At 37.5% G+C, this 26,769-nt stretch overlaps 1 protein-coding gene across 1 annotated transcript in view; it reads left to right on the forward strand.

The window, feature by feature from the left end:
- Spef2 (sperm flagellar 2) overlaps nucleotides 1–26,769 on the forward strand; it is a 209,068-nt gene that overhangs the window by 95,580 nt on the left and 86,719 nt on the right. The window contains exons 16-20 of the mRNA XM_055601065.1: nucleotides 811–1,067; nucleotides 13,717–13,807; nucleotides 14,822–14,979; nucleotides 16,052–16,216; nucleotides 19,467–19,517. Of these exons, the coding sequence (XP_055457040.1) occupies nucleotides 811–1,067; nucleotides 13,717–13,807; nucleotides 14,822–14,979; nucleotides 16,052–16,216; nucleotides 19,467–19,517 (722 nt within the window). The remainder of the gene's footprint in view (nucleotides 1–810; nucleotides 1,068–13,716; nucleotides 13,808–14,821; nucleotides 14,980–16,051; nucleotides 16,217–19,466; nucleotides 19,518–26,769) is intronic.

Below are 26,769 nucleotides of genomic sequence, written 5' to 3' on the forward strand. Positions count from 1 at the left end.
AAACACCTAAGAAATGGTCCTTAAAATTTCAGAAATTTATAGCCTAACTTAATTAGAATAATGTTTTTAAAATAGTAACTTCAAGGCCAGGGATAATGTTACATGCCTTTAACCCCAATATTCATGAGGCAGAGGCAGTTACATATCTGTGAGTTCAAAGCTAGCTGGTCTACAATGTGAGCTTCTACACAGCCAGGGCTATTCCACAGAGAAACTCTGTCTCAAAAAATGAAACAAAACAACAAAAAGGTTAACTTGAAACATTGTAACTCAAGACTATTTCACTCATATGGTGAAATTTGAGAGCATAAGGAGTGGGTAGGGGTGAGGACGCCCTCCAGGTTGGTGATGAGAGTATAGACTAAGATCTGTGTTGTATTTATTAAATGTGTCACTTCTGCTCATCTTCACAAACCCCCAATAAGGTATTTTTACAGTACCCCATTTATATATGAGGAAGTTGAGGTACAGAGGACGTGCAGCCTATGAGCATAAGACAAACAATGCCACGTATAGCCACATAATAGTGAGGAGGTCTTGTAAGCATTAGAGTTTATAAGTTAGGGAGGATAAAAGATGTTAAGTGCATAAATAGATTCAAAGGACAACAGAGATCCATAGAAGAATTTTAAACAAATAAGCAATCAGAATACATTAAACAAAAAAAACCTAATATTTCAGCTATGAAATAGAGAAATCCATGCATTAAGATGAATTTGCAATGAAAACAAAGGCATTCATTGTACATCTAACTTTTGCAAAGTAACAGTGATGATCAACATGCTAATGAATTGTTCTGTTTGGATTTAGGAAGTTACCTGTGAACCAAAGCTGGATTCTTGATGGATTTCCATTAACATTGAATCAAGCCCAGCTCCTGGAGGAATCTCTTACAAGCTACCAAAAAAAATCCAGAGAATTAGAGAGGAGGAAAGCACGAATGCCCACACTGGCCTTTGACCCTACAACTTCCAAAGAAGTGCCTTTACTCCCATCTGCGTTTGATTTTGTCATCTTACTAGATATTTCAGACAGTTTATCACTGAGCCGCATGCATGATCTCATGGGTAAGCTGAGCACACCGCTTTGAAATCTCACACTTTCCCTCATAACCACAAGTGCTTTCGAAATTTGGTATTTTGTCCATTTGTTCTTTTGTTTTTGTCTTCGTGATTCGAAGAGTAAGGGAACATGAGGCTGGGGGTACCTAGGGTAGCAGAAAGAACCTGGGAAGAGTTGAGGGGAGGGAAAAAGCACAGTCAAAATCTACTATATGAAAGCTTTAAATAAAGAGATAAGGAGAGAGTGGGCAGCCTTGTCTTGTCCCTGATTTCAGTGGGATTGATTTAAGTTTCTCTCCATTTAGTTTGATGTTGGCTATAGGCTTGCTGTATGTTGCCTTTACTATGTTTAGGTATGTGCCTTGTATCCCTGATCTCTCCAAGACTTTAAACATAAACAAGTGTTGAATTTTGTCAAATGCTTTTTCAGCATCTAAGGAGATGAATGAATATGTGGGTTTTTTCTTTCAGTTTGTGAGCAAGTTAACCCAGAAGCAGAAAGACACAAAAATGATATATACTCACTTATAAGTGAATATTAGCCATATAATAAAGGATAAACATACTAAAATCTATAGCCCCAAAGAAGCTAAACAACAAAGAGCACCCTAGGGAAGATGCTTAATCCTCATTCAGAAAGACAAACAGGATAGACATTGGAAGTAGGAGAAGACAAGGCACAGGAAAGGAGCCTTCCACAAAGGACCTCTAAAAGACTCTACCCACCAGGGTTTGGAAAGAGATACTGAGACTCATAGCCAGATTTTGGACAGAGTGACAGAATCCTTATGGAAGAAGAGGGGGATAGAAAGACCTGGAGGGGAGAGGACCTCCACAAGAACAGCAAAGCCAAAATACCCAGAGAGACCTGCAGAGACCGATACTCCAACTAAGGACCAGGCATCTAGAGGACCTAGACCCCCTGCTCAGAGGAAGCTCAATGGCTTGATCAATTTCCAAGTGTGTTCCCCAGTAAGGGGTACAGGGGCTGTCTCTGACATGAACTCAGGGGCCAGCTCTTTGATCACCTCACCCTGGGGGATACAGCCTTGCCAGGCCACAGAAGAAGGTGATGCATCCAGCCTTGATGAGACTTGATAAGCTAGGGTCAGATGGAAGGAGAGGAGGACCTCTCCTATCAGCAGACGAGGGAAAAGATATAGGGGGAGAAGAGGAAGGGTGGGTTGGACTGGTAGGAGATGAGAGAGGGGGCTGCAGCAGGGATACAAAGTGAATAAATTGTAATAAATGAATATATAAATAAAATCAAATTAAAAATAAAGAAATACTTTTATAATTTATTATTTTTATTATTACAGTTGTTCACTTTGTATCCCAACTGTAGCCCCCTCCCTCATCACATCACAATCCCACCCTCTCTCCCTCTTCTCCCTGCATGCTGGTCCTGCAGTCCACTGATAGGAGAGGTCCTTCTCCCCTTCCATCTGATCCTAACCATCAGATCTCATCAGGACTGGCTGCATTGTCTTCCTCTGTGGCTTGGTAAGGCTGCACCCCCCTCACAGAAAGGTGATCAAAGAGCCAGCCAATGAGTTCATGTCAGAGACAGTCCCTGTTCCCATTACTATGGAACCCACTTGGACACTGAACTGCTATGGGCTACATCTGTGCAGGGGTTCTAGGTTATCACCATGAATGGTCCTTGGTTGGAGTAGCAGTCTCAGAAAAGACCCCTGTACCCACAGTTTTTGGTTCTGAGTTGTTGCTCTCCTTGTGGAGCTCCAGTCCCCTCCAGGTCTTCCTATTTCCCCCTTCTTTCATAAGATTCCCTGCACTCTGCCCAAATTTTGGCTATGAGTCTCAGCATCTGCTTTGATACCCTGCAAGTCAGAGTCTTTCAGAGGCCCTCTGTGGTAAGCTCCTGTCCTGTTCTCTATTTTCTCCCTCTTCTGATGTCCATCCCATTTGCCTTTCTGAATGAGTATTGATCATCTTACCCAGGGTCCTCCTTCTTGATAAGCTTCTTTAGCTGTACAGATTTTAGTATGTTTACCTATATTATATGTCTAATATCCACTTATAAGTGAGTATATACCGTGTGTGTCTTTCTCTTTCTGGGATACCTCATTTAGGATGATCTTTTCTAGTCCCCACCATTTGCCTGCTATTTTCATGATTTCCTTGTTTTCAATTGCTGAGTAGTATTCTATTGTGTAAATATACCACAATTTCTTTATCTATTCCTTCGTTGAGGGACATCTGGGTTGTTTCCAGATCCTGGCTACTATGAATAGGGCTGCTACAAACATGATTGAGCAAATGTTCTTATTGAATGCTGGGGGATCTTTTGGGTATATAATATAAACATACTAAACATCTTTTGGGTATATAAGATAAACATACTAAAATCTGTACACCTAAAGAAGTTTATCAAGAAGGAGGACCCTGGGTAAGATGATCAATACTCATTCAAAAAGTAAAATGGGATGGGCATCAGAAGAGGGAGAAAACAGGGCACAGGACAGGCGCCTACCACAGAGGTCTTCTGAAAGACTCTACCCAGCAGGATATCAAAGCAGATGCTGAGACTCATAACCAAACTTTGGGCAAAGTGCAGGGAATCTTATGAAAAAAGGTAGAAATGAAAGACCTGGAGGGACAGGAACTCAACAAGGAGAGCAACAGAACCAAAAAATCTGGGCACAGGGGTCTTTTCTGAGACTGATACCCCAACCACAGACCATTCATGGAGATAACCTAGAACCCCTGCACAGATGTAGCCCATGGCAGTCCAAGTGGGTTCCCTAGTAAGAGGAGCAGGGGTTGTCTCTGTAATAAACTCAGTGGCTGGTTCTTTGACCACCTCTCCTTGAGAGAGGAGCAGACTTGCCAGGCCACAGAGGAAGACAATGAATCCAGTCCTGATGAGACCTGATAGGCTAGAGTCAGATGGAAGGGAAGAGGACCTCCCCTATCAGTGGACTACAGGAAGGGCATGGGTAGAGAAGAGAGAGGGAGGAAGGAATTGGGAGGGGATGAGGGAGGTAGCTACAGCTGGGATACAAAATGAATAAATTGTAATTAATAAAAATTAATTAATTTATAAAACCTCATGATACATATAGCTTCTTGTCATCAAAGTGAAAATATTATTTTATTCTACAAATTAAATATTTACCAGGATGAAAATACATATTCTTAAACCTTGGTTTCCACTTATAAGGTATTTAAGAAACTTAATTTATTGTGGTTTCTTGTTTGTTCTTGTTTTGTTTTTAATTTTGTTTTGTGGTCTATTTTTTGCTTTGAAGTAAGGTCTCATTGTATGGCTCAAACTCATTTTAAACTCATAGACTCAATGATTTTCTCATCTTAGCCTTTCAAGAAACAGAGACCTCAGCCCAAATGTATTTCATTGCTTACAGCTCAATTTCCCATAATATATAATGAAAAAGACAATTGTATTTTCATTCCTATTTAAAGAAATTGGGCCTAAATTTGTAGAATTTGTCTAGTATGTAGTAAATGTAAGGCAAATTTGTAGAAGGCTTTGAAATGAATGAAGATTACTGGATGTCTTACAGTAGAGACCTGTGCATTGTCTTGAGATGCTTTGAGATAACTGATTCTACTATGACATGTAACTTTGATGTGAAATTCTGGAAATCCATAGGTTAGAGGAAATTGTTAGCAATTCAAATTTCATCTGTTTACTCACAGGCTTGTGAATTTTCTTCAACTGAGATACAATTTCTACACTATCAAAAAGATCACTGCAAATATATTTTTCTATAAGTAGTAACTAGTCTTTTCATCTATAAATATCTGTCTCTCCATTGCCAATTGCTTATAATAGTATGCACTTTCTTTTTCTGAATTGACTGTTAACACCTTAAAAATTCTCTTATTAATTGGCAAATTGAATGATTTTTACAAGACATCTCATTTCATGAGTATTTGTTATGGATTTACCTTTAAAATATATGTTTTGCCAAATAATACCATTAATTATTCTTTTGTTAAATCTGTCACTACTAGTACAGCACTCAGAGTTAGATCCAGCTAGAAAAATTGTGAAGGAATCATTAAACCCTTGATCTGCTGTGTGTTCTTGTACCCTGTGCCATTACTTATATATTTAGAGGGAGGGATTTTTTTATTAATTACAATTTATTAATTTTGTATCCCAGCTGTAGCCCCCTCCCCCATCCATTCCCAATCCCACCCTCCCTCTTCTACTCCTATACCCCTCCCCCAGTCCAATGATAGGGGCGGTCCTCCTCCCCTTCCATCTGACCCTAGTCTATCAAGTCTCAGCAGGACTGGCTTCTTTGTCTTCCTCTATGGACTGGTAAGGCTGCTCCTCCCTCAGGGGGAGGTGATCAGCAACATATCAAAACATGCTGAGATTCATAGCCAAACTTTGGGCAGAGTGCAGGGAATCTTATGAAAGAAGGGGGGAGATAGAAAGACGTGGAGGGAACAGGAGTTCCACAAGGAGAGCACCAGAACCAAAAACTCTGGGCATAGGAGTCTTTTCTGACACTGATACTCCAAACATGGACTATGCATGGAGATAACCTAGAACCCCTACACAGAAGTACCCCATGGCAGCTGAGTGTACAAGAGAGTTCCCCAATGATAGGAACAAGGATTGTCTCTGACAAAAACTTAGAGGGATTTAAAGCATGAGTGCTTGACTTCTTCAAGCTTACACTATTGATCAGTTTGAATGTATAGAATCTGATCTCTTATTTTCACTTTTTACTTAGACAAAATGGCGATGGCTAAAAATTAGCAAAGAGTACTGACAATCCATTGCCATCTGGGAAAGGAACCAGATCATGTACATCGTGATCAATATGCCTAAAAAACAGATCTAACAAGCTTCTATAAGGCACATCCAGAGACCTTTGAGTATAATCTATGACCCTACAAACATAAGGTTCACACCCTGCCTTGGAGCTCTATGGGAAGCAAATTATTCTGTGTCTCAGAACTACAAAAGATACCAACAACCAAGACATTTTCAAGAAATGCAATTTTCTTAAAATTTTCTGTCAAAAATTTAGGACACTTACACATTTGATAAACCTGATGTTAGAAAAAGTTGGATTCCCTAATACTACCTCTTTGATTTAAAGTCAGGATTAAAAGTATTCTTCACTACCCCAGGAAGAATTTCTACTTTGTCAAATTCTATGCACATTGATATGTTCTTTTCATTCTTCCATTCTCATAAGTGTTCTTAAAGCACAATACGACTTTTATTTCTACCAAGTGTGCATAGTACATTTCTGATCTGGAAGTTAATTATAAAATATGCTTGTGTAATGCCATCTAAACCATGTAAGATATTGTGAGGTTGTTAATTTTATAGTTCATACTTATTTTGATTAAACTTGATCATGCAAAAAAATGATCAAACTTTTTCATATTCTAGTATTTATTTAAAGTGTAATTTTTCATATCTTAATGCTTTACTTTTTATAGTATAAATTTTAATTAAGTTAGATTATTTTTACCAATTTATCCTCTTATCCAAAGCTAGGCCCTGCCTATTTTGGATAAATGGAAGGCTATTCTACAATATCTTCATTCACATATTTATCTAATATGCATTTGTATTTAATAAGAACCAAATACTATTCTGAGCACAGATATTAAACAAACAAACAAGGATGTGGTCCCTGTTTCCAGAGACTTGAGTGGAAAATATAGAATAAGAATTAAGCGATGATAACATAGAGTTATGCTTCCCAACATGGTAGATTCTAGCCTCATGTGACAACTTACATGAATTGAAATGTATAAACGAAAATTTCAGTTTTTCAGGCACATTGGTCCTGGTTTGTATGCAGATGTGGCTAGTGGCCGTCATATTGACAGAATTGATAATAGTATGTTTCCAACTCTAAACGTTACACTAGGCAGCATTGAGACCCAGTGATGAGTCAACGCAGAGAGAGCTATTCACAGTTTGCTTGTGAGCAGAAATCATTCCCCTAGAACACAGGAGGAAACACAGAGTTGTGGAAAGGCAGAAATAGCTTTAGAAATGACCAATATGGTCCTGAAAAAAATCACACAAGACTAACAGTCTGGCCTCAAGCTGACGTGTTTCGTTTATTCTGAAGCTCCATGAAGCCACCAAAAGACATAAAAGCTGTTAGAAAAATATTGCTAATTCAAATTTTTAAAATTTACTTCAAGACACCCAAAAACAAGGGAGAAGTCAGGCTCAACTTGTTTGTAGGGGGAAGCTAAAGAATTTATGTACCAGTTGAGATGGAAGATTTATAGCCAGACTGAATAAGATGACTTCATGCTTTTGAGTTGCCTACTTCTTTGAATGGTGATACCATCCACTCAAATTATATGAAAATAAAAATGTAGAGTTTTCTTTGACAGGTTGTTCTTGAAATGCCTATTGGACAATTAGGTGTAGTAAACTTACAAAAGCTATTATGTAAACGCACTTGGGTTTGAGAAGTAAGTACTAAAGCTAGAGACCCACCTAAGAAGAATATATAAAAATAGAAAGATCCATGTTGAGTCCTGCCCTCGCCCCCCCCCCCAAACACCATAAAGTAAAAATGTTCAGAAGTAGTAGCTAACAAGGAGGAAAAACTTCAACGAACAGTAGTATTTTATAAGCACAGAAGGGACAGATATTTAGGACTGAAGTGCTGCCCAGGCTCCCTCCCAGCACAGTAGGAGCCTGATCCAGCAGGTAGGGACACAGTCACTGGAAATGGTTGCAACATCCTGTCTTATAATAACTATGATCTAAAGAGAAGCCCCGGGGAACCACATCATAGGTAGGGGTAACACATCCAAAGGCAGGTAGACAGCAAAGGCTGAACATCCACCCAGCTAGTAGTCAAAGACAACAGATGAAGATACTGAGGGAGAAGGAATAATCACTGAAGGGGACAGGTGTCAGCATGGAAGAATCAGTGCCTGTCTTAGCTATTCGGTGGCGGCATGACTTAGCTTGTGAGAGAGCAGTGGAAGGAAGGAAGTGCTATAAGATTCCCAGCTCAGGCTGTGGGTGGTAACCCTCTGGGCTTAATAATAACTGCAACGGCACATTAGAGACCTTCTAAGAATGATAATTGCATATTTTCAGTTTATCGATTCATTAAGTTATATATTTGTGTATAATTTCCTATTGGGCATCTAATTAAATAAAGAGGATAAAATTTAAAAGGAGTCCAAAGTATAAAGTAACATTAGGTGAAATTGAACCCATTCTCAGTCATTAATACATTGTGCAATCTGGCTATTTATGGATTTTTCAATCCTACTTCATGTGATGTGTTGTGAGTATAAAATAACCTAGTAAGTATAAAATCAGGGAAACCCTGAAAACTGAATTCTTCCCATACATGGTATTGAAAAATAAAGTGAGATAAGAATGGGAACATGTCCATTGACATTGACATTTTTGGTGATTGCAATGAAAGGTCTTTCATTGGCTTAGAAATGGGGTCTGGGGGGTGAGTGGATTGCAAGGTGTTGAGGCCTAAAAGAGATGCTAGAGGTTAGAAATGGGGGTGAAGATAACTTGCTAGAATCATTTCTCTGAAAGGAGAAAAATGTAGGGTCAGGATACATTAAATTTACTTTTAGGACCTGTTCTCTGTTTCCTTTTTCCTTCCTTCTTATAAGGAAGGACACAAGAGTTAACTAATGTTTTGTTTTGTTTTTTCTTTCTGATAATTAGTTTGAAGTTAAGTCTGTGTTTTGTTGTTGTTCTAAGTTAGAGATGCCTACTATAGTAACTCTGGGAAGAGAAATAATTAAATTCTCTACTTGTCACAATGTAGACTCACCTGAGAAGATAGTCTCAAAGAAGGACTGCCTAGATAAGACTGGCGTTTGGACATGTCTGTGGGGAGAGAGTAGCTTGATTCCGTTAAATGATGTAAAAAAAAAAATCAATTTTGAGAAACACCTTTCCTTAAGTTCTGGTCTTGAGCTGTTTAAGAACATAGAAAACAAAGTGAGCTTTAAGCACTCATTTGCCTCGGCTCTTAACTACTGGTATGACTAGCCACATTGGGTCTCTGCCTTGATTTGCCCACGTTAATGGACCATAGTCTGGAACTGCGATCTAAAACCTTTCTCCCCTAAGTTACTTTTTGTCAGAATATTGTATCAAGCAGCACAATATTTCACAATATTGTGAAAGCAGGACAGATGATAGACAACCACAACTGGTATAGTAAGTCAGAGAAATTATAATTGTTAGAAAAAGAAGTTGAAGCATCCCCATTTTTTTCAATCATCTATTCTGTAGAAAGGAAACAACTGATTACTGCACCCTTCATTGCCTAGAATGCTGTTAATGTATTCTTTCTGATCGTTTGTTCTGAACAATTCTCATTCCTGTTGATCTAGCTCAGGTGTTCTTTTTTTAATTTTTATTTTTTATATTAATCACAGGTTATTTAGTTTGTATCCCAGCCGTAGCGCCCTTCCTCATTCCCTCCCAATCTCACCCTCCCTCCCTCATCTCCTCCCTCCCTCATCTCCTCCCTGTCCCTTTCCAAGTCCACTGCTAGGGGAGGTCTTCCTCCCCTTCCATCTGACCCTAGCTTATCAGCTTATCAGGTATCTTCAGGACTGGCTGCCATGTGGTCTAGAAAGACTGTTCTTTGGGGGGGGGGGGGGGGAGACAGAGATAAAGGAGCCAGTCATTGAGTTCATATCAGAAATAGTTCCTATTTGCCTTACTAGGGAAACCCACTTGGTTACTGAGCTACCATGTGCTACATCGAGCAGGGGTTCTAGGTTATATTGACTTTGGATAACATAGGTTTTATAAAAAAAAAAATCATGATTTTTGTATTCCAAATCCATTTCATCTTGTTTTCTCATTAATGTAGATGGGAGAAACCAATTACTACACTTATGAGATCCTTCATTTTCATGAATGGTACTAAATCACATTCCAATGTTTTTTGTTTTTTGTTTTGCTTTAATTCTAATTTCTTTTAGTACAGCTTGAGGCATTCTTCTCTCAGTTTATGGGTATTTTGCATTTTGGATGAAATGAGTTTCATTAGTGAAAAATGGTGAAATTGCTTCCTTTTAATTCTTCTTTGTTTCTAATAGTCAATTTTTTTTTACAGCTATTCTAAAGGGAGTTCATAAGTCTCTAGTAGAAAGAGTTATAAATATTTCACATTATCATAGTATAGTATCAGTAAATAGTCTTTAACGTTTTGGCTTTGTGGCCTCCATATTTCACTCTTAATTTTTACTTCACAATGCTGATTTCATCATTTTTTTGCCTGCTTATCTAACATCTCTTGTGTCCTTCTCTTCCTCTCTTAAATTCATGAACTCTTCTTCTATAATCAATATATTCATTCATTTATTTTTTAAAATTTATTCTGTGAGAATTTCATACATATATGCAATAAAATATGATTGTGTCTACCCAACATTTCTCCAACTCAACTCTCTCCAGGCTCCATCCAAACACATTCCCCTCCCAACCTCCTGTCCTTTTTTGTTTTTATTTTTGTTTTTGTTTTGTTTTATTAACTCATAAATTCAGTTAGTGCTAGAAACAAATGGATGACTATGGGACTATCCAGGGGAGCATGAACTACCAAGTAGTGCTACACCCCCAAAGAAGAATGATTTTTCTATCAACTACCAGTGGCCAGTAGTAGGGCCTCGTGAGCTTCTCCTTCCATGCCAAGATTTGGGTTGGCTTGATATTGTAAAGCTCTTGTATAGTTGAACACAGCTGCTGAGAGTTCATGAATGCAATACCTATATTATATCCTAAACACACCATCCTCATCCTCATCCTCCAAACCTTTCATTCTTCCCACTGACTCTTGGTTCCTTGAGCCTCAGATAACTTATAGTTATTTATTCTTGCAATTTGTCCAGTTATGAGCCTCTGTATTTACTCCTGTTCTTTGCAAAAAGAAGCTTCTCTGACCAATTGTGATAGCATCCTAGATCTATGTGCATAAAGATAAATATTTAGAAGTCAGCTTGAAAGCATGACCATTTAGTTACACAACAATAGTAAGTACCACTATAAGGCCTATGAACTCCCTAGTGACGGGTTTTGACCAGATGTAGAGTAGCAAGCACTGACTTTATTCTGTGGAGCAGGCTTAATATCTAATTATAAATACACTGGTCACCCCAAAATAGTAACACCCACTCTTGCAGCAGTGGTCATGTCTTCTATGACTCTAAACCTCCTTCAAAATATATTAAAGAGTGGCTTTTCAAGTTACCTCGGGTGTTTGTTTTTCCTCCCTATATTTCTTGTTTTACCCTGAATTCCTTTGGAAACCTAGTAATGTAGAACAATCATAAAATACATAAATACTTTATTAAGGGAATTTAAATGGAGTCATCATATAATGGGGAAGATACTGTGCCAAGTAGACATTTTATGCCACCAAGTAAAATTGACCTCCAGGCAAGAATGGGTTATATCTCGTTTAATCATTGACCTGTAGATCCCCATAGATACAATCCAAGTATTATAGGGCCTTTCCAAGACTATTGGTTACCTTCCATAATCTGATAATAGGGCCAATATTGCTGAAGACACCACTTGTATATGTCATCAAACATGGGAAATAGAGCTGTTGTCCAACTAGAAGCTTCATGCCTAATAACTGCCAATCACGATGCTTAAAGGTATTTTGCACAATGCCAAAATGAAAAATAAGCATCAATAATACCAAATTCCAAAGCCTGTAACCTACAAAGACCTGCCTACAATGTATACTGATGAAACAGTGGTACAAATGCTATGAGAGTAACCAACCACTTTTTTAAAAGTTGAATTTAGATCCCAATCCATGGAACCCATACCTGACACTTCTTAAACAGCCAAGAATCTAGGATTAGATAGGTCAAGGTCATTAGAAGAAAACCTATTACTATTATTCGTTTAAAGGAACATAGCAGTAGAATTATTACTAACGATATATTGGTATAACCACAGATCAATGCATCACTCGATATTTTTTTAATTTTTATTTTTATTACAATTTATTCACTTTCTATTCCCCCTGTAGCTCCCTCCCTCCCCCTCCCACCTCCACCCTCACTCCATCTTCTCCACCCATGCCCCTCCCCCAGTCCACTGATAGGGGAGGTCTTCCTCTCCTTCCTTCTGATCCTAGTCTATCAGGTCTCATCAGGAGTGGCTGCATTGTCCTTCTCTGTGTCCTGGTAAGGCTGCTCCCCCCTCAGGAAAAGGTGATCAAAGAGCAGGCCAATCAGTTCATGTCAGAGGCAGTCCCTGTTCCCATTACTATGGAACCCACTTGGACACTGAACTGCCATGGGCTACATCTGTGCAAGGGTTCTAGGTTATCTCTATGAATGGTCCTTGATTGGAGTATCAGTCTCAGAAAAGACCCCTGTGCCCAGAATTTTTGGTTCTGTTGCTCTCCTTGTGGAGTTCCTGTCCTCTCAAGATCTTACTGTTTCCCACTTCTTTCATAAGATTCCCTGCATTCTGCCCAAAGGTTGCCCATAAGTCTCAGCATCTGCATTGATAGTCTGCAGGGCAGAGCCTTTCAGAGGTCCTCTGGGGCAGGCTCTTGTCCTGTTCCCTGTTTTCTCCTTCTGATGTACATCCTCTTTGCCTTTTTCAGTGGGGATTGAGCATCTTAGCCAGTCCTCCTTCTTGATGAGTTTCTTTTGGTGTACAGATTTTAGTATGTTTATCCTATATTAAATGTCTAATATCCACTTATGAGTGAGTATGTATCCTGTGTGTCTTTCTGCTTCTGAGATACCTCACTCAGGATGCTGTTTCTTGCAATAGATGGTAATTAATAAAGAGACCCTCCGCTGGACAATAAACAGAGAGTTAGAGGCTTTGAATCAGTTTTCCCTTACTGGGTGCCTCTGTCAATCGGCTCCTTTAAAGGCCCGAAGAAGCCATGTGGAAGAGGAGGCACAAAGATTTTAAGGGTCAGAAGTGGTGAATGACTCTAAGGAAACAACAGAGTTGAGACATATATGAACTCACAGAGACTGTGCTAGCATGAAATAGACCTACATGAGTAAAGACAAGACAAAGTTGAAGCATGGAGAAGGGGAAGTAAAGACAAAAATCCCATCCCAATCTAGAAAATTATTTGCAATTAATGCCTTCTTAAAAAGGAAAAATCATTTTTTCCAATAGAGCATCACTAGGTATATAAGCCCCACTCAAGGGCAGGGTCCACACTCAAGAGTAGTTGGTCAACACAGAATGGACTCCACTATTTGTCGCTATTGTTTCTGTGTGTGTGTACTTCTGTGCATGCATTCTTTTTTGTTTGTTTGTTTGTTTGTTTGTTTTAATAGTTTTTTTTCTTACTGCATTCTTATTTGTTTTGACCTGTACTTTTATTTTTGTTGTTTGTTTGTTTGTTTGTTTGTTTGCTTGTTTTGAGAACTAACAAGAAGTTAGGTATGTAGGGAGGTAGTGGAGCATCTGTGAGGAGATGGGGAAAGAAAAGAATATGATCAAAATATATTCTATGTAAAAATATAAATAATAAAACACACTGGAGTGATATTGGACCAAAATATGGCTATATCCACCTGGAATCTTGCAAAAGTATGCTTTGGCAGTAAGTTGTAAATTTGATTGGTTTAGTCAATTGTCTAATTAGGTGATAATTAGGTGATTTTTGTGCCATAGCTAAAGAACTCTCAGGTGAAATTTCTCCTGAAGATGTTGACCAACGTGAAAGAAAGGAGGACCAGAACTTAAGAGAGCAGATACATCACAGGTCAGTTTTAAACTTTGAGCCCTTTCTATTCCTTGCCCTTCAAAGAGGCTACAGTGGTGACTTGGGAAGAATAAGATCTACAAAAAAGATACATTCCCTACCTTTGAATCTTTTTACAGGTAAATAAAAAATAAGTTTTGCATTGAGTGAAATATTGAATGTAAGCTTTTGTGCTTGGAGCCACCATTGTCATAGTATGGGAAAGAAAGCCAATCAGAAAATACTGACGAGTTAATTACATGGAATTCAGCAATCACTTATATAATAATGGTGAATACCATACAGTTTCAAAGAGCTGAAAGTCAGACTGGAAAAGCATGTAGTAGCCCTCTGTTTCACTAAAATGAAGTTACTTGGCATTCTCTGAATTGTGTGTGATTTTCCTTTGGAAAAGAAAATTTAGTCAAAATTCAGCAATTTCATGCAAGCCTGGGAGATCTAAAAATAAAAAAATTGAGCAGGAAGCATAATTTGAGCTGCCCGAGGCTGTCTATGCTCAAGGGCAGAGGGAGGGAAGCAATGATTCAAGAATAATTTCCAGTTAAGCAAACTTGTCTATACCATCTCTCCTTGCCTAAAGAACTCTTCACTTTGTATCTTCAAGAAAAAAAAAAATCTATGGCCTGCATGGTGGAGCTATGGTCCCATTCGAAGAGTCCCCAGCCTGACTCTGCATTGGAGTGGATGATGCTATCTTTGGTTTTTCCACCAAGACTTTAACTTATACCACATGTTTACTGAATGGGTATCATTTTCAACTCTCTTTAACCCATACTTCTAAAATACTAAATGCTGATGCCTGATGCCATCAGACATGTTCTTTAAATTTAGTATTGCTCCATCACTTATGGATTTCATAAAGTTACTTTGGGGGGGGGGTGAATTCCCTTGGCAGTCTACCTCTTTCTTCATCCTGAATTGCCAAATAAATCACACTAAATATCATGTTTAATGTTTCTTTACTAAAACGTTTAAAAGAGAATCACCTATTCATATAATGTTTGTGTTTTTCAGAATTGTTGGCTTCTTGGACAACTGGCCACCATTGAAAGACTGGTTTACAATGCCAAAAAATATTTTAAGAGAAGTCAATGCTGAAACTGATGAAGGGTCCGTATGCCAAAGAGTAAAAGAAATTTTCTCTACTGAAATAGTAAATAAAAAGATCAAAGGTAATTATATATATATATATGTTTGCATACATACTAAGTCATTAAGAATAATATACACACATACATACACACATACATACATTGTATCTTGATAATATTTATCCTATTCCTCAAGTTCTTACAGATCCACCCCATTCCATACCCATCCAACTTTGTGTCATTATTAGTTTTCTTTTCTTTTTTTGGGGGGTGGGGTGTGGGAGAGGGTAGTGTTTTGAGGCAAGGGTTTCTCTGTATAGCAAGACTGTATAACAAGTCTTGGAACTTGTTCTGTAGACCAGGCTGGACTCAAACTCAGAGATACCCCTGCCTTTCCTCCCAAGTGTTGGGATTAAAGGCGTGTGCCACTACTGCCCCACACATTTGTTTTACCTCACTGAACCCAACTGACAGCTGGTTGTATATTCTTAGACTATGTGATTATTGATTGGAGTGTGTCAGACTTACTGGGAGCGATACCATTGACTCCCAAGCTCACATATCTTATATCTCATTGCTTTAACCTTTTATTTACTTCCTTCTTTATTTATTTTCATTTCTTGAGATCCCAGGATGATGTGGAAGACACTATCTAAGGCAAGACTGGCTTTCAACTTTCTGTGATCCTTCTGACTCAGCCTCTTAAGAACTGAGGTTCACAGGCAATTGCAGCCACGTGTGACTGCTCTCTTCTTTTTATTCTCTTCTCACTTTGATGTTCTTCTAGACCATTTAATTAATCCTTTATTTTTCCATTCTTATATTTTCTTTGACATTTGACACCTAGTCCCCAGGACTTTTTTTTAACTTTCTAAACACACACACACACACACACACACACACACACACACACACACACACATATTCCGTCACCCACCTACCATACCGGTACCATAACCATAACTATGAAGCAAAAGAAGAACTCAAGATATGAATGAATGTTAGATACAGTAAGTGATTTTACAGAAAATGTATATAATAGTAATTTTATAGTAAGTAAAATTTCATAATAATTTTGGTATTTGTTAGTTCAAATGAAATAATGGGTACCCAAAGTTCCTAATGAAATTTCATTTTTATCATCCATCTGAAGTTGAAAAGAAATTGGAAGAAAAGGAAGCTGAGAAAAAGGCGGCAGCTGCCTTGGCTGAGACTCCTGTTGTGATTCTTCCCCCTCCTTCTGAAGCAGAAAAAGAAGAGACTCATCCTCACCAGGAGCCACCAAAAATGTATCCTGGGAAAGGAAAGGCCCAATCAGGTGACTGACAGAGTGATCTATAAATGGTTTGTCAGTTTCTTGTTTTCACATAGAAAAGAATGATAAATCAGGCTACTTTGCTAGATTCAGACTGCAGAGACTTCAAGCATGTAAAACAAATATCCATGCCAAGAAAAGGGAATAATCGTTTTAGTTTAATCTTTTTATGGTGTTGAACATTCTCTCAGGGTCTCTCAGAGGCTGCACCTTCTTTCAAGGAAAAGCTGTCCTACTGAGCAAAATGCTTGTTTAAGAAGCTCAGTGTCTTTTGTGTTCCGTAGGAGCTGTGGAGCCACCCCAATCAGGCCAGCTGCTTCGAGAAGTGCAGATGGGGAGAGGAAGGTTGCAGAGTGACAGGGGCTTCAGGGCAGGTAGAGGGGACAGCTATTGGACAGCATTCATTGAACACTTGCATTTATGTACATCCAGAAATATCCGCTTAGGTGGTCACAGAAAGGGCACAGATGGCGACAGGGAGAGAGCTCAGCGGGTAAAGACACTTAGTGACAACCCGCGTTGCAGCCCCAAGACTCATGTAGTGAGAGGAAAGGACCCCGTCTCAAAACATATTCTCTAACCTCCACCCACTTAGCATGGCATGTGCATGGTTTGCGGGCGTGCATACCTGTGCGTGCACATCACACACACACCCAACCTGACACCTCAGCAAACTTAAATGTTTGTAGAAAAAGACCTTGCAGAAAATACATTTTAGATAAGTTTTGTTATATATCCGTAGCCACTGAGGACTGTAAATTTAACATGAAGTGACAGAAAATGATCATGACAAAATCTACATATTTAACCCTTGTCCTAGTGATATTTGTGTGACACCAACATCAGTTTGGCATGTGACATGGCCTCATGAGTGCTTAGCCGTTTGTTTAGTTTTCTATCTCAGTTCCTGCCCTCGGTATGTCGTAACTGCCTCCAACAATATTTTCACTGCATGGACATTTGACGTAAATCTATAGTTAATTACAAAATTAAGTGTAATAATAGTAAGCAAAAATTTTGAGACAAAACACTTTGTTTCATATGATTGAAGTCATTTTAAATGACACAGATAATGATGTGTTGTATTAAAGACCATTGTACTTCAATAAATCTGGCCTTAGCTAAATACAAGATATGTAGATATTTAAAAATGCTTTTAGCACAAAACAGTGAAATGCAAAGTCATATATATTTAATATATATTTAAATATATTTCTATGGGCTCATTAGGAATTAGAAAATACATTTTAAATATATATTATATTTATGGTTGTGAGTCTAGCCTCTAACAGCTGAGCCATCTCTCTAAATGAAGGAGGGGGCTACAATTGGGATATAAAGTGAATAAATTATAAAATAAATAAATAAATACAATTTAAAGTAAATATATGTTATGTATGTTTAATTTAATATATATTCCTACAAGTTCATTACTGATTAGAAAATATAATTTAAAGGTTTAGAAGAAAAATTAAAATGTTATTTAGACTTGCAAAGCATTTTTCTCATGCTGGAGAATTATCCATCACAGTCTTATGAGCTTGCTTATAATCAAATATTGGTGTAACTGCACCTTTCTTGATTCCAATCTCCAGCCGTTCTGATGCTGACACAGTTGAATATTTAAGTGCTTGGAGGATTAATTTTCTATTTTAAAGCTGTAACCTTGAACAGTGTACACTGGGGATAATAAATCTGCTTTGGCTTCAATGAGCGATTGTACCCGTCTCTTTCTTTTCCAACAAAACAAGGGCGTATATATATAAATATATATATATATATATTATACAAACAAATACATAATATGCTTCATTTCCACTTGTTTAGTCATATCCAAACACAAAACAATACTGGTGGGAAATCTTAGTGCTCACAGGCATCAAAACGTTGAAAGATGAAGAGAGCTGCCCAGCAGCACCAAGAAAAGACTTTGCCTAAGCAAGTTACGGTGTCTTCTTTACTTTTTCAAAGAGAAATTTAACATGAAAAAAATATTTTTTTTAAATAACAGCTGAAACACTAGCGTGAAAATTGAATGCAGGAGGCACAGTATACCTAATCCTAGCAGATTTGGTCCAAGTTCAATTCTAGAATACAGATCTCCATTTCAAAACTGATTCAAACATGTAGATCTTTTTGAAATTTGTTGTCAAATATGTGTATATTTAAAAGTCCTTTTAGGTAAAACTGTTTTGAGGATTATCCTCTGTGTCATTTCTAGTTTGTTTCTGTAATCTTGGCAATCAGACAGGAAATGTTCAAATGAAAATAACATGTATTTATGTAATTTTAAATTGTACTTCTAAGCGCACACACAAAAATGGATTGAAGTCGATATCTACATCATAATAATTCAAATTGTCTTATTTATTCATTAAAGAAAGTGCATATCCTACGATCAAAAGAAGTGAATAATTGAGCATGTTGGTAACTAATATAGTATGTAGCAGCAAGTTATTTTCTCAGGGACCTATTCTTTGTTTACTATTTAAAAGACATAGTACTGACCTCCAGATTCTGCAGTTTTCAGTTTCCCTCTTTCTGCAGTATACCTTTAACTAAATCCTAGAGAATGTAAAATAAATATGCCAAGTTATCTTTTGCATTGCAATTGGAGTCGCTGCAGTTGGAAATATAGAAGTCACTAGGCAATGCGGTGCATGGCCAAAAATAAAAAATAAAAATGCTAAGGCTGTATCATATCAGAACAATGTTGCCATTAAAATCTTCCTCAAGGGCTTTTTTATATTAGTGATCCAGTTGTCGTATGAGCATGTGTGCATGGTATTCGGGGTCAACAACTGGAGCCAGTTTTCCCCGTCTTTATGGAAACTCCAGGTGGTGAACTTGGATTATCCAGCTTGCATGATAGGGGGGCAAGCACCTTTCCATGCTTGCTTTGGGGGGCTGGTTCTGGTAAATTAAGGTCATTTTGATACAGTAAATCCAAATAAACTGCATGCTTCAGATGGACTTGCGACTTACCTTAAAAACTCTATAATCCCATGAGAGAATATGAACAAGTCCATTAATGCTGAGATTAAATTTCTTAGAACGGCAATATGGAATAGAATTGTGGGTACTATTATTATAAGGGGAAATGTAGGGTCTGTCTTCAGATTGATTTCAACTCACAGGAAAAAAAATGATCAGTTTGATACAGTTCACAAATATATTTGATTGCTTAGAGATTGCACAACCTGGGCTATTGAAATAAGTCATCAATGGTATTTATGTATTGAATTTTGTTTAGACACCCTGCATGGTAAGCAAGAATCTCAACAAGAAGGAAAAGGAAAGAAAGGTGAGACTGCATTCAAAGGAAAGGTACAGCAGTTAAAGTTAGCTATTGTTACATGTATCCTGCATTTTATAACTGTCACCTGGAAACGGCCATAAAGTGTAGCAAGAAGTATATACTGTGACTACTTCTTTGGGGGCCTTTGTAAGTCATTAGTTCATTCCAGAGAAAATGGTGTCACACTCTGTGCAGGCTAGTGTGTAGCCAGGGCCTTGACGAGAAAAGTGATACTTGCGAGGGTAACAAAATGGTTGCCTAATAGGCAGAGTATCCATTCATCATAGATATTATAGGTGTTATCAGGAGCTAAGCTTTGCTGCCAAAAAAAAAAAAAACCTCTACTGTCCCCTTTTTGGCTTCTTATTAAAATGTATTCACTAATAAGTACCTTGGTGTAAGGTCCTCATTTTTCTTTGTAACGCAACATAGAAGTGGAGCTAAAACTTTTCTTTGTGTCGGTAATGACCGGCTAGTACAGTTTCTGGAATGCAAGTGTGTCATTTTGTCACTCAGTAGCTCACATATGAGATCCTAAGTGAGAAATTTCACTTGAAATCAAGAGGCATGGACAACCACCTTCTGCCAAGTGATGATTATATAATGAGTGTGTTTTAGCTTTACATTTTATTATCTTGGCTTCTAAAAGTTTAGAGCCACAGTAGCACCTGAATCTCAGAACTTGTGCAAGGGCTGGGACCGCCATGGCTCCCTTTGTAATCTTCTGGTTTTGATCTTGCATTATTTTCTGACTCTACTTGTATTTATAGTTGTCTGTTTTATTTTATCTATTTATTTAAAATAAGGTAACTATTATTTTTGAAGTACATAATAGTTTACAGAAGACATCCAAGCTCTAAAACATGTTAGTTAGATTCATGTTGTTGCTACTGAAAAAAAAAAATTGATTAACTATTGAAATGCAATGAATTCATATACTTGACTTATTTCAGCATACTTTCCCAGTGTTAACTGTCTTGGAGGATGTACTTTTACTAAATATCTATCATAAGTTCCCGTCCCGATTCAGTTTTAGTCTAAAAGCGGGTGATAGTCACAAAACGTTCTAAATGTTATGCTCATCTCAATATATATCTCAATATTATGCACACAATTTTTAACAGTCATGATTGTTTGTGTATGTGTGTATATATATTTCATATTATTTGAAATTAATGCCACTGACACTGACACAGTTATTTATCTCACAGGTCATTGTATTACAATTATAGTAAATAATATCTTAATTGTTCATACATGCCATATATATATATATATATATATATATACATATATTTACAGAGGTTTAAGTTAAAATGAACATAATTTTTAGCATATTACTGTTAAAGGCAATCTGGTCAGGATTATGTGATACTGTAGGCATTTATAACTGGTTATGGTAGGGAATCAACACTGAGATACAGTTTTAATTGAAATTCTAACAGCTGCAATTTATACTTGGCTTTTAATTTTTTTTTTTTACCACTCAGAGCAATTCCCCACTTTATATTACCTATCTCTTGCATTTTAATTGTTCCCAAACAACACTCAAATGAAAGATGATTGTATGCACACAAGAAAAACACAGTAAGTTCACATATTTGTTATTTGGTGCCAAAGCATAAGCTAGATGTAGCAGTATGTAGATTCTAAGAGCAGCCTTATTCAGAAACATACCAACACTAAACAACCATGCAAGTTTGACAGTAAAACATATGCATTCACTAGCTCACTTTAATTAACTCAAGGATTTCTATTTTCATTTTTTGTTTTAGTTTTCTAGTTTATAAAGGTGAAATGATATCTGAAAAGGTGAATTTTAGGGGCTAGTGAGATTGCTTCTCTTACAGAGGACTCAGGTTCTATTCCATTCTCCACCACCATGGAGGCTCACAATCATCCAAAACTCTGTATTCAGGGATTCTGTTGCCCTTTTCTGTCTTCCACAGGAACATACTACACATACATACATGAAGACAAATTACTCATATGCATAAAATTCCTTAAACAAACAAACAAATAGATGAAATCATTATAAACAGGAACTTTGAATCAGATTTAGAATTTTCTTTACTTATAACAGTCTAGACATGCTATTGTTTGGGTGTTTAAAACAGTATTTCCTTCATAAAAAAGGTATACTATTTTACTTCTTAATATTTGAAATTAGTGCCAGTGACACTGGACACAATGATTTGTTTACCTTACAGGCCATTATATCACAGTTACACTTGAAGCCTCTCTTAAAAGTAGTGGTACCACTTTTTATTTCTTCAATCTTATTATTTCTTATTTTTCTTTATTAATTACACTTTATTCACTTTGTATCCCCCCTGTGGTTCCCTCCCTCCTCCCGTCCCAATCCCTCTCTTCCTCCACCCTCTGCATGCATACCCCTCCCCAAGTCCACTGATAGGGGAGGTCTTCTTTTCCTTCCTTCTGATACTAGTCAATTAGGTTTCATCAGGAGTGACTGCATTGTCTTCTTCTGTGGGCTGGTAATGCTGCTTCCCCCTCAGGGGGAGGTAATTAAAGAGCAGGCCAATCAGTTCATGTCAGATGCAGTCCCTATTCCAATTACTATGGAACCCACTTGGATACTGAACTGCCATGGGCTACATCTGTGCAGAGGTCTTAGGTTATCTCTGTACATAGTCCTTGGTGGGAAAGGATCTTCACCAACCCTACATCTGACAGAGGGCTAATATCCAGTATATATAAAGAACTAAAGAAGTTAAACAGCAAAAAAATCAAGTAAGCCAATTAAAAAATAGGGTACAGAGTTAAACAGAGAATTCTCTGCAGAGGAATATTGAATGACAGAGAAACACTTAAAGAAATGCTCAACCTCATTAGCCATTAGGGAAATGCAAATAAAAATGACCCTAAGATTTCACCTTACACCCATCGGAATGGCTAAGATCAAAAACTCAAGAGACAACACATGCTGGAGAGGTTGTGGAGAAAGGGGAACCCTCCTCCACTGCTGGTGGAAATGTAAACTTGTACAACCACTCTGGAAAGCAATCTGGCGCTTTCTCAGACAATTAGGAATAGCACTTCCTCAAGATCCAGCCATACCACTTCTAGGCATATATCCAAAAGATTCTCAAGTACACAATAAGGACATTTGCTCAACCATGTTTGTAGCAGCTTTATTTGTAATAGCCAGAAGCTGGAAACAATCTTATTATTTCTTGATGGTAGTAGCATCATTCAGCCCTTCCCCCATGTCCACTGATAAGGGAGGTCCCCTCTCCTTCCTTCTGATCTTAGTCTATCAGATCTCATCAGGAGTGGCTGCATTGTCATCTTCTGTGGCCTGGAAAGGCTGCTCTCCCCTCAGGGGGAGGTGATCAAAGAGCAGGCCAATCAGTTCATGTCAGAGGCAGTCCCTCTTCTCATTACTATGGAACCCACTTGGACACTGAACTGCCATGGGCTACATCTGTGCAGGGGTTCTAGGTTATCTCCATGCATGGTACTTGGTTGGAGTATGAGTCTCTGGAAAGACCCCTGTGTTCAAATTTTCTGGTTCTGTTGCTCTCCTTGTGAAATTCCTGTCCTCTCCAGATCTTACTATTTCCTACTTCTTTCATAAGATTCCATGCACTCTGCCCAACAGTTGGCCATAAGTCTCAGCATCTGCTATGATAGTCTACAGAGCAGAGCCTTTCAGAGGCCCTCTGTGGCAGGCTCCTGTCCTGTTTCCTGTTTTCTTCTTCTGATGTCCATCCTCTTTGCCTTTCGGGATAGGAATTGAGCTTTTTAGTCAGGGTCCTCCCTCTTGATTAGTTTATTTAGATGTATAGATTTTAGTAGTTTTATCCTATATTCTATGTCTATATGAGCGAGTATATACTATGTGTGTCTTTCTGCTTCTGGAACAGCTCACTCAGGATGATCCTTTCCAGTTCCCACCATTTGCCTGCAAATTTTATGATTTTCTTATTTTTTCATTACTGAGTAATATTCCATTGTGTAGATATACCATAATTTCTATATCCATTCTTCAGTTGAGGGGCATCTGGGTTATTTCCAGCTTCTGGCTATTACAAATAAAGCTGCTACAAACATGGTTGAGCAAATGGGGAACCCTCCTCCACTGCTGGTGGAAATGTAAACTTGTACAACCACTCTGGAAATCAATCTGGCGCTTTCTTAGACAACTAGGAATAGTGCTTCCTCAAGATCCAGCTATACCACTCTTAGGCATATATCCAAAAGAGGCTCAAGTACACAATAAGGACATGTACATGTTCTTAATCATATTCTTATCTATTCCTTCCTGCCAACTCACCCTGAGCCTAACAAGCATCCCTCTCAACTTTGTCCTTTAAATATCTTACTAATTCTTTGCAAATTCCATACAATGTTTTTCCTCCTATTAACCCTTTGCTCCTCATATCTATCCCTACTTCTCACTCTACCAACCTCATGTCCTTTCTCATTTTCTTTTTACAACGTAAGTGGAATCATACTTTTATTTACCTTTTAGTTTAAATGTTTATTTTTTCTAAAATTCACTCATAATTACTGTATTGACATCATTTCCACCTTCCCTCTGTCCTTACTCGAACTCTTCCTGTTTACACCCCCATGTCTTCTCAAAGCATTAACTTTTCTTTTTTAAATATTACTAATATGTGTATATTCTCACCGCTATTTTTTTTGCTTTTACTGTGTCATTTTTACATATACACATTCATATAAATATGACTTCTGAAGTCCATTTAGTATTTCTCCTATGTACATGTTATTAGGAATGACTCAGTATTACTTGTCTATAGGGGTGGAACCTTGAGAGATTTCCCCATCCCCATGACATGCCAACTCGTGTTGCCATTGCTCAGGTATGGTTTAGGCTACCATATTGCTGAGATTTCATGGGTGCAGCCCCAAGTGCTATGTATAAGACATAATCTCACAACAGATGTGTTGGTCTTCTAGGTCTTTCTTATAATCTTTCTACCCCGACTTCTGTGATGTTCCCTGATCCTTGGGTATAGGCAATTCGTTGTAGATGCAGAATTGATGTACAGATTGTAAGAACAACTATAATAAAGGCAGATTTCATAAATGATCCCATTTTATCAGTTACATATGGCTGATTCCATGATGCAGAACAATACAAATCCTAGGACCCTGAACAGAGACGACGTTCCTTCATGAGCTTTGCCAAAGTTCCTTTTCAGCAGATTCACTGTGTATTCAATCTCTGACTCTTTCTTTGCCTGACACTGGCACCCTCTCTCCCTGGTTGCGTTCCTTCAGTCTGTTCCACTTCTAAGCTAAAATGCTCATCTCGTCTGAGTTGATCTGCATCAAACTTTGGCAGCTGTTCTTTGCAGCTCAGTCAGCCATTAACGCTCTGTATCTGTTAGCAAAAGTTGTTAAAATTAAAAATTATGAAAGTAATCCTTGCTAACCAATATTTTGGCTTCATCCAGTAAAGATACTAATCAAGTCAGGTACCCACAGGGAATATTTTAGGACTAACTAACTGACAACAACAACAATAATAATAATATCTTGCTTTAAAATATATACATCAGACTCTATGTTTGCGTCCTCCCAACAAATGCCTCCTCTCACCTCTCTCCCCTCCCTGAGAAACACTAATTTGATTAGAAAGTGTTCCGATTTCTTAATGTTCTCCTCTCATCAATCAATGTGGTTTTATTCAATTACTTATTTCATCCTTAGTTTTAAATTCTACTTTAAACTTCTGACTTTTAATTGCTTAGCTCATTCCTAAATCACCACTAGTGTATTTTTCTGTTATTCCTTTCTTTAATTATTTTTCTCAAATTTATTACTCTGTCATTTCATCTTTACCTAAACATGTCTTTACTTTTAACATAAATCCACCAGTTTGCCTGAAAATTGAAGTTTTCTCTGTCACTTATTTTAATTTATAATCATCTTGGCTTAATGGGAATGTTTTTTCGGCTGACCAATTAGGGCTGGATAACCAGTTAGGAGACTATCAAGTTATCATTTATCAAAACAAATATTTCCTAAAACCGAAGTACTAAACATGAGTTTAGTATGATGTTTAGTATGATGTACTAAACACGAGTTTTTCTTTAAACCATTTACCCATGAGGAATGGCTATAGCAAAGACTCAGTGATCTCACTCTAGAAACTAAAGCCCTCATATGATTTGCCTCATTAGATTTAAATAGGTAATTAAAAAATGGCTTCGATGTCACTTCTTTCACTCATTGAGGTATAGACATACTTATTTCCCTTTAAAATCTTCCTTCTCTAGGTAATTTCATTGCTAAACATTCAATACATTCACTATGGTCTCAATGCACAGTTATTCAAAAACTATTCCACCTCTGCTAATTTTCACTAAATGATAAAAATATTTTTGTTTTTTTTAATTTTTATTTTTTATATTAATTACAATTTATTCACTTTGCATCCCAGCTGTAGCCCTCTCTCTCATTCTCTCCCATTCCTGCTCTCCCTCCCTCATCTCCTCCCATGCCCAAGTACCACTGATAGGGAAAAATATTTTTAAAAGAAGGGGAAAAGCTTATTCTAATTCTCAATTTATAATTACACACTTTTCCTTTTAGAGAGAACTCTATCTTAAAATCGTCGCAGTTCATAATGAATGGTAAAGAATCATACAGAAAAATATATCTAATTATGAACACTTTTAGCTTGTCCACAGGTGTATGGATGATTAATAAATATTGATTTAATTATGTATGCAGAAATCACTTGAAAAATCACCTGATAAGAAACTTAAAAAACATGCATTTTAATTAACATAAAATTAAAGATATTTAGAGAGCATCACTAAACTATATTCATTAGAATAATGCCTTTAGGAGAAAGAAAGTGTTCCCCGTGTTAAAGCCAACTCTAAACTGCACATATAGTTTTTAACAATTAATCTGAAGGTAGGTGGAATTTAGCCTGAGTGATCTAATGAAAAAATATACTGATCCTTTTACAGTATACCTGTGCTCATAATATAAGGAAACCATGTAAGTAGTCTGGGTTGCTGTCTTCATTGGGCAAAGAGAAGTATATTTCCTATTCCGATTATAAATTAGAACATACATGGCTTTCACCTCCTCTTACTTACCTAACCCTCCTCCATTCCCTTACCCTCACATTTTTTGCTTCTATTTTTACCTTCCCCCATGTCTCCTTCCCTCCCTCACTGATTTTCTATTCTTAAATTTAAAGCCTGACCATAACAAGAAATAACATCTTTTTAGAAATCCTTTCTAA

Source organism: Psammomys obesus, unplaced genomic scaffold, assembly GCF_907164565.1.
Source record: "Psammomys obesus unplaced genomic scaffold, mPsaObe1.curated_primary_1811, whole genome shotgun sequence".
Classification (NCBI taxonomy): Eukaryota; Metazoa; Chordata; class Mammalia; order Rodentia; family Muridae; genus Psammomys; species Psammomys obesus.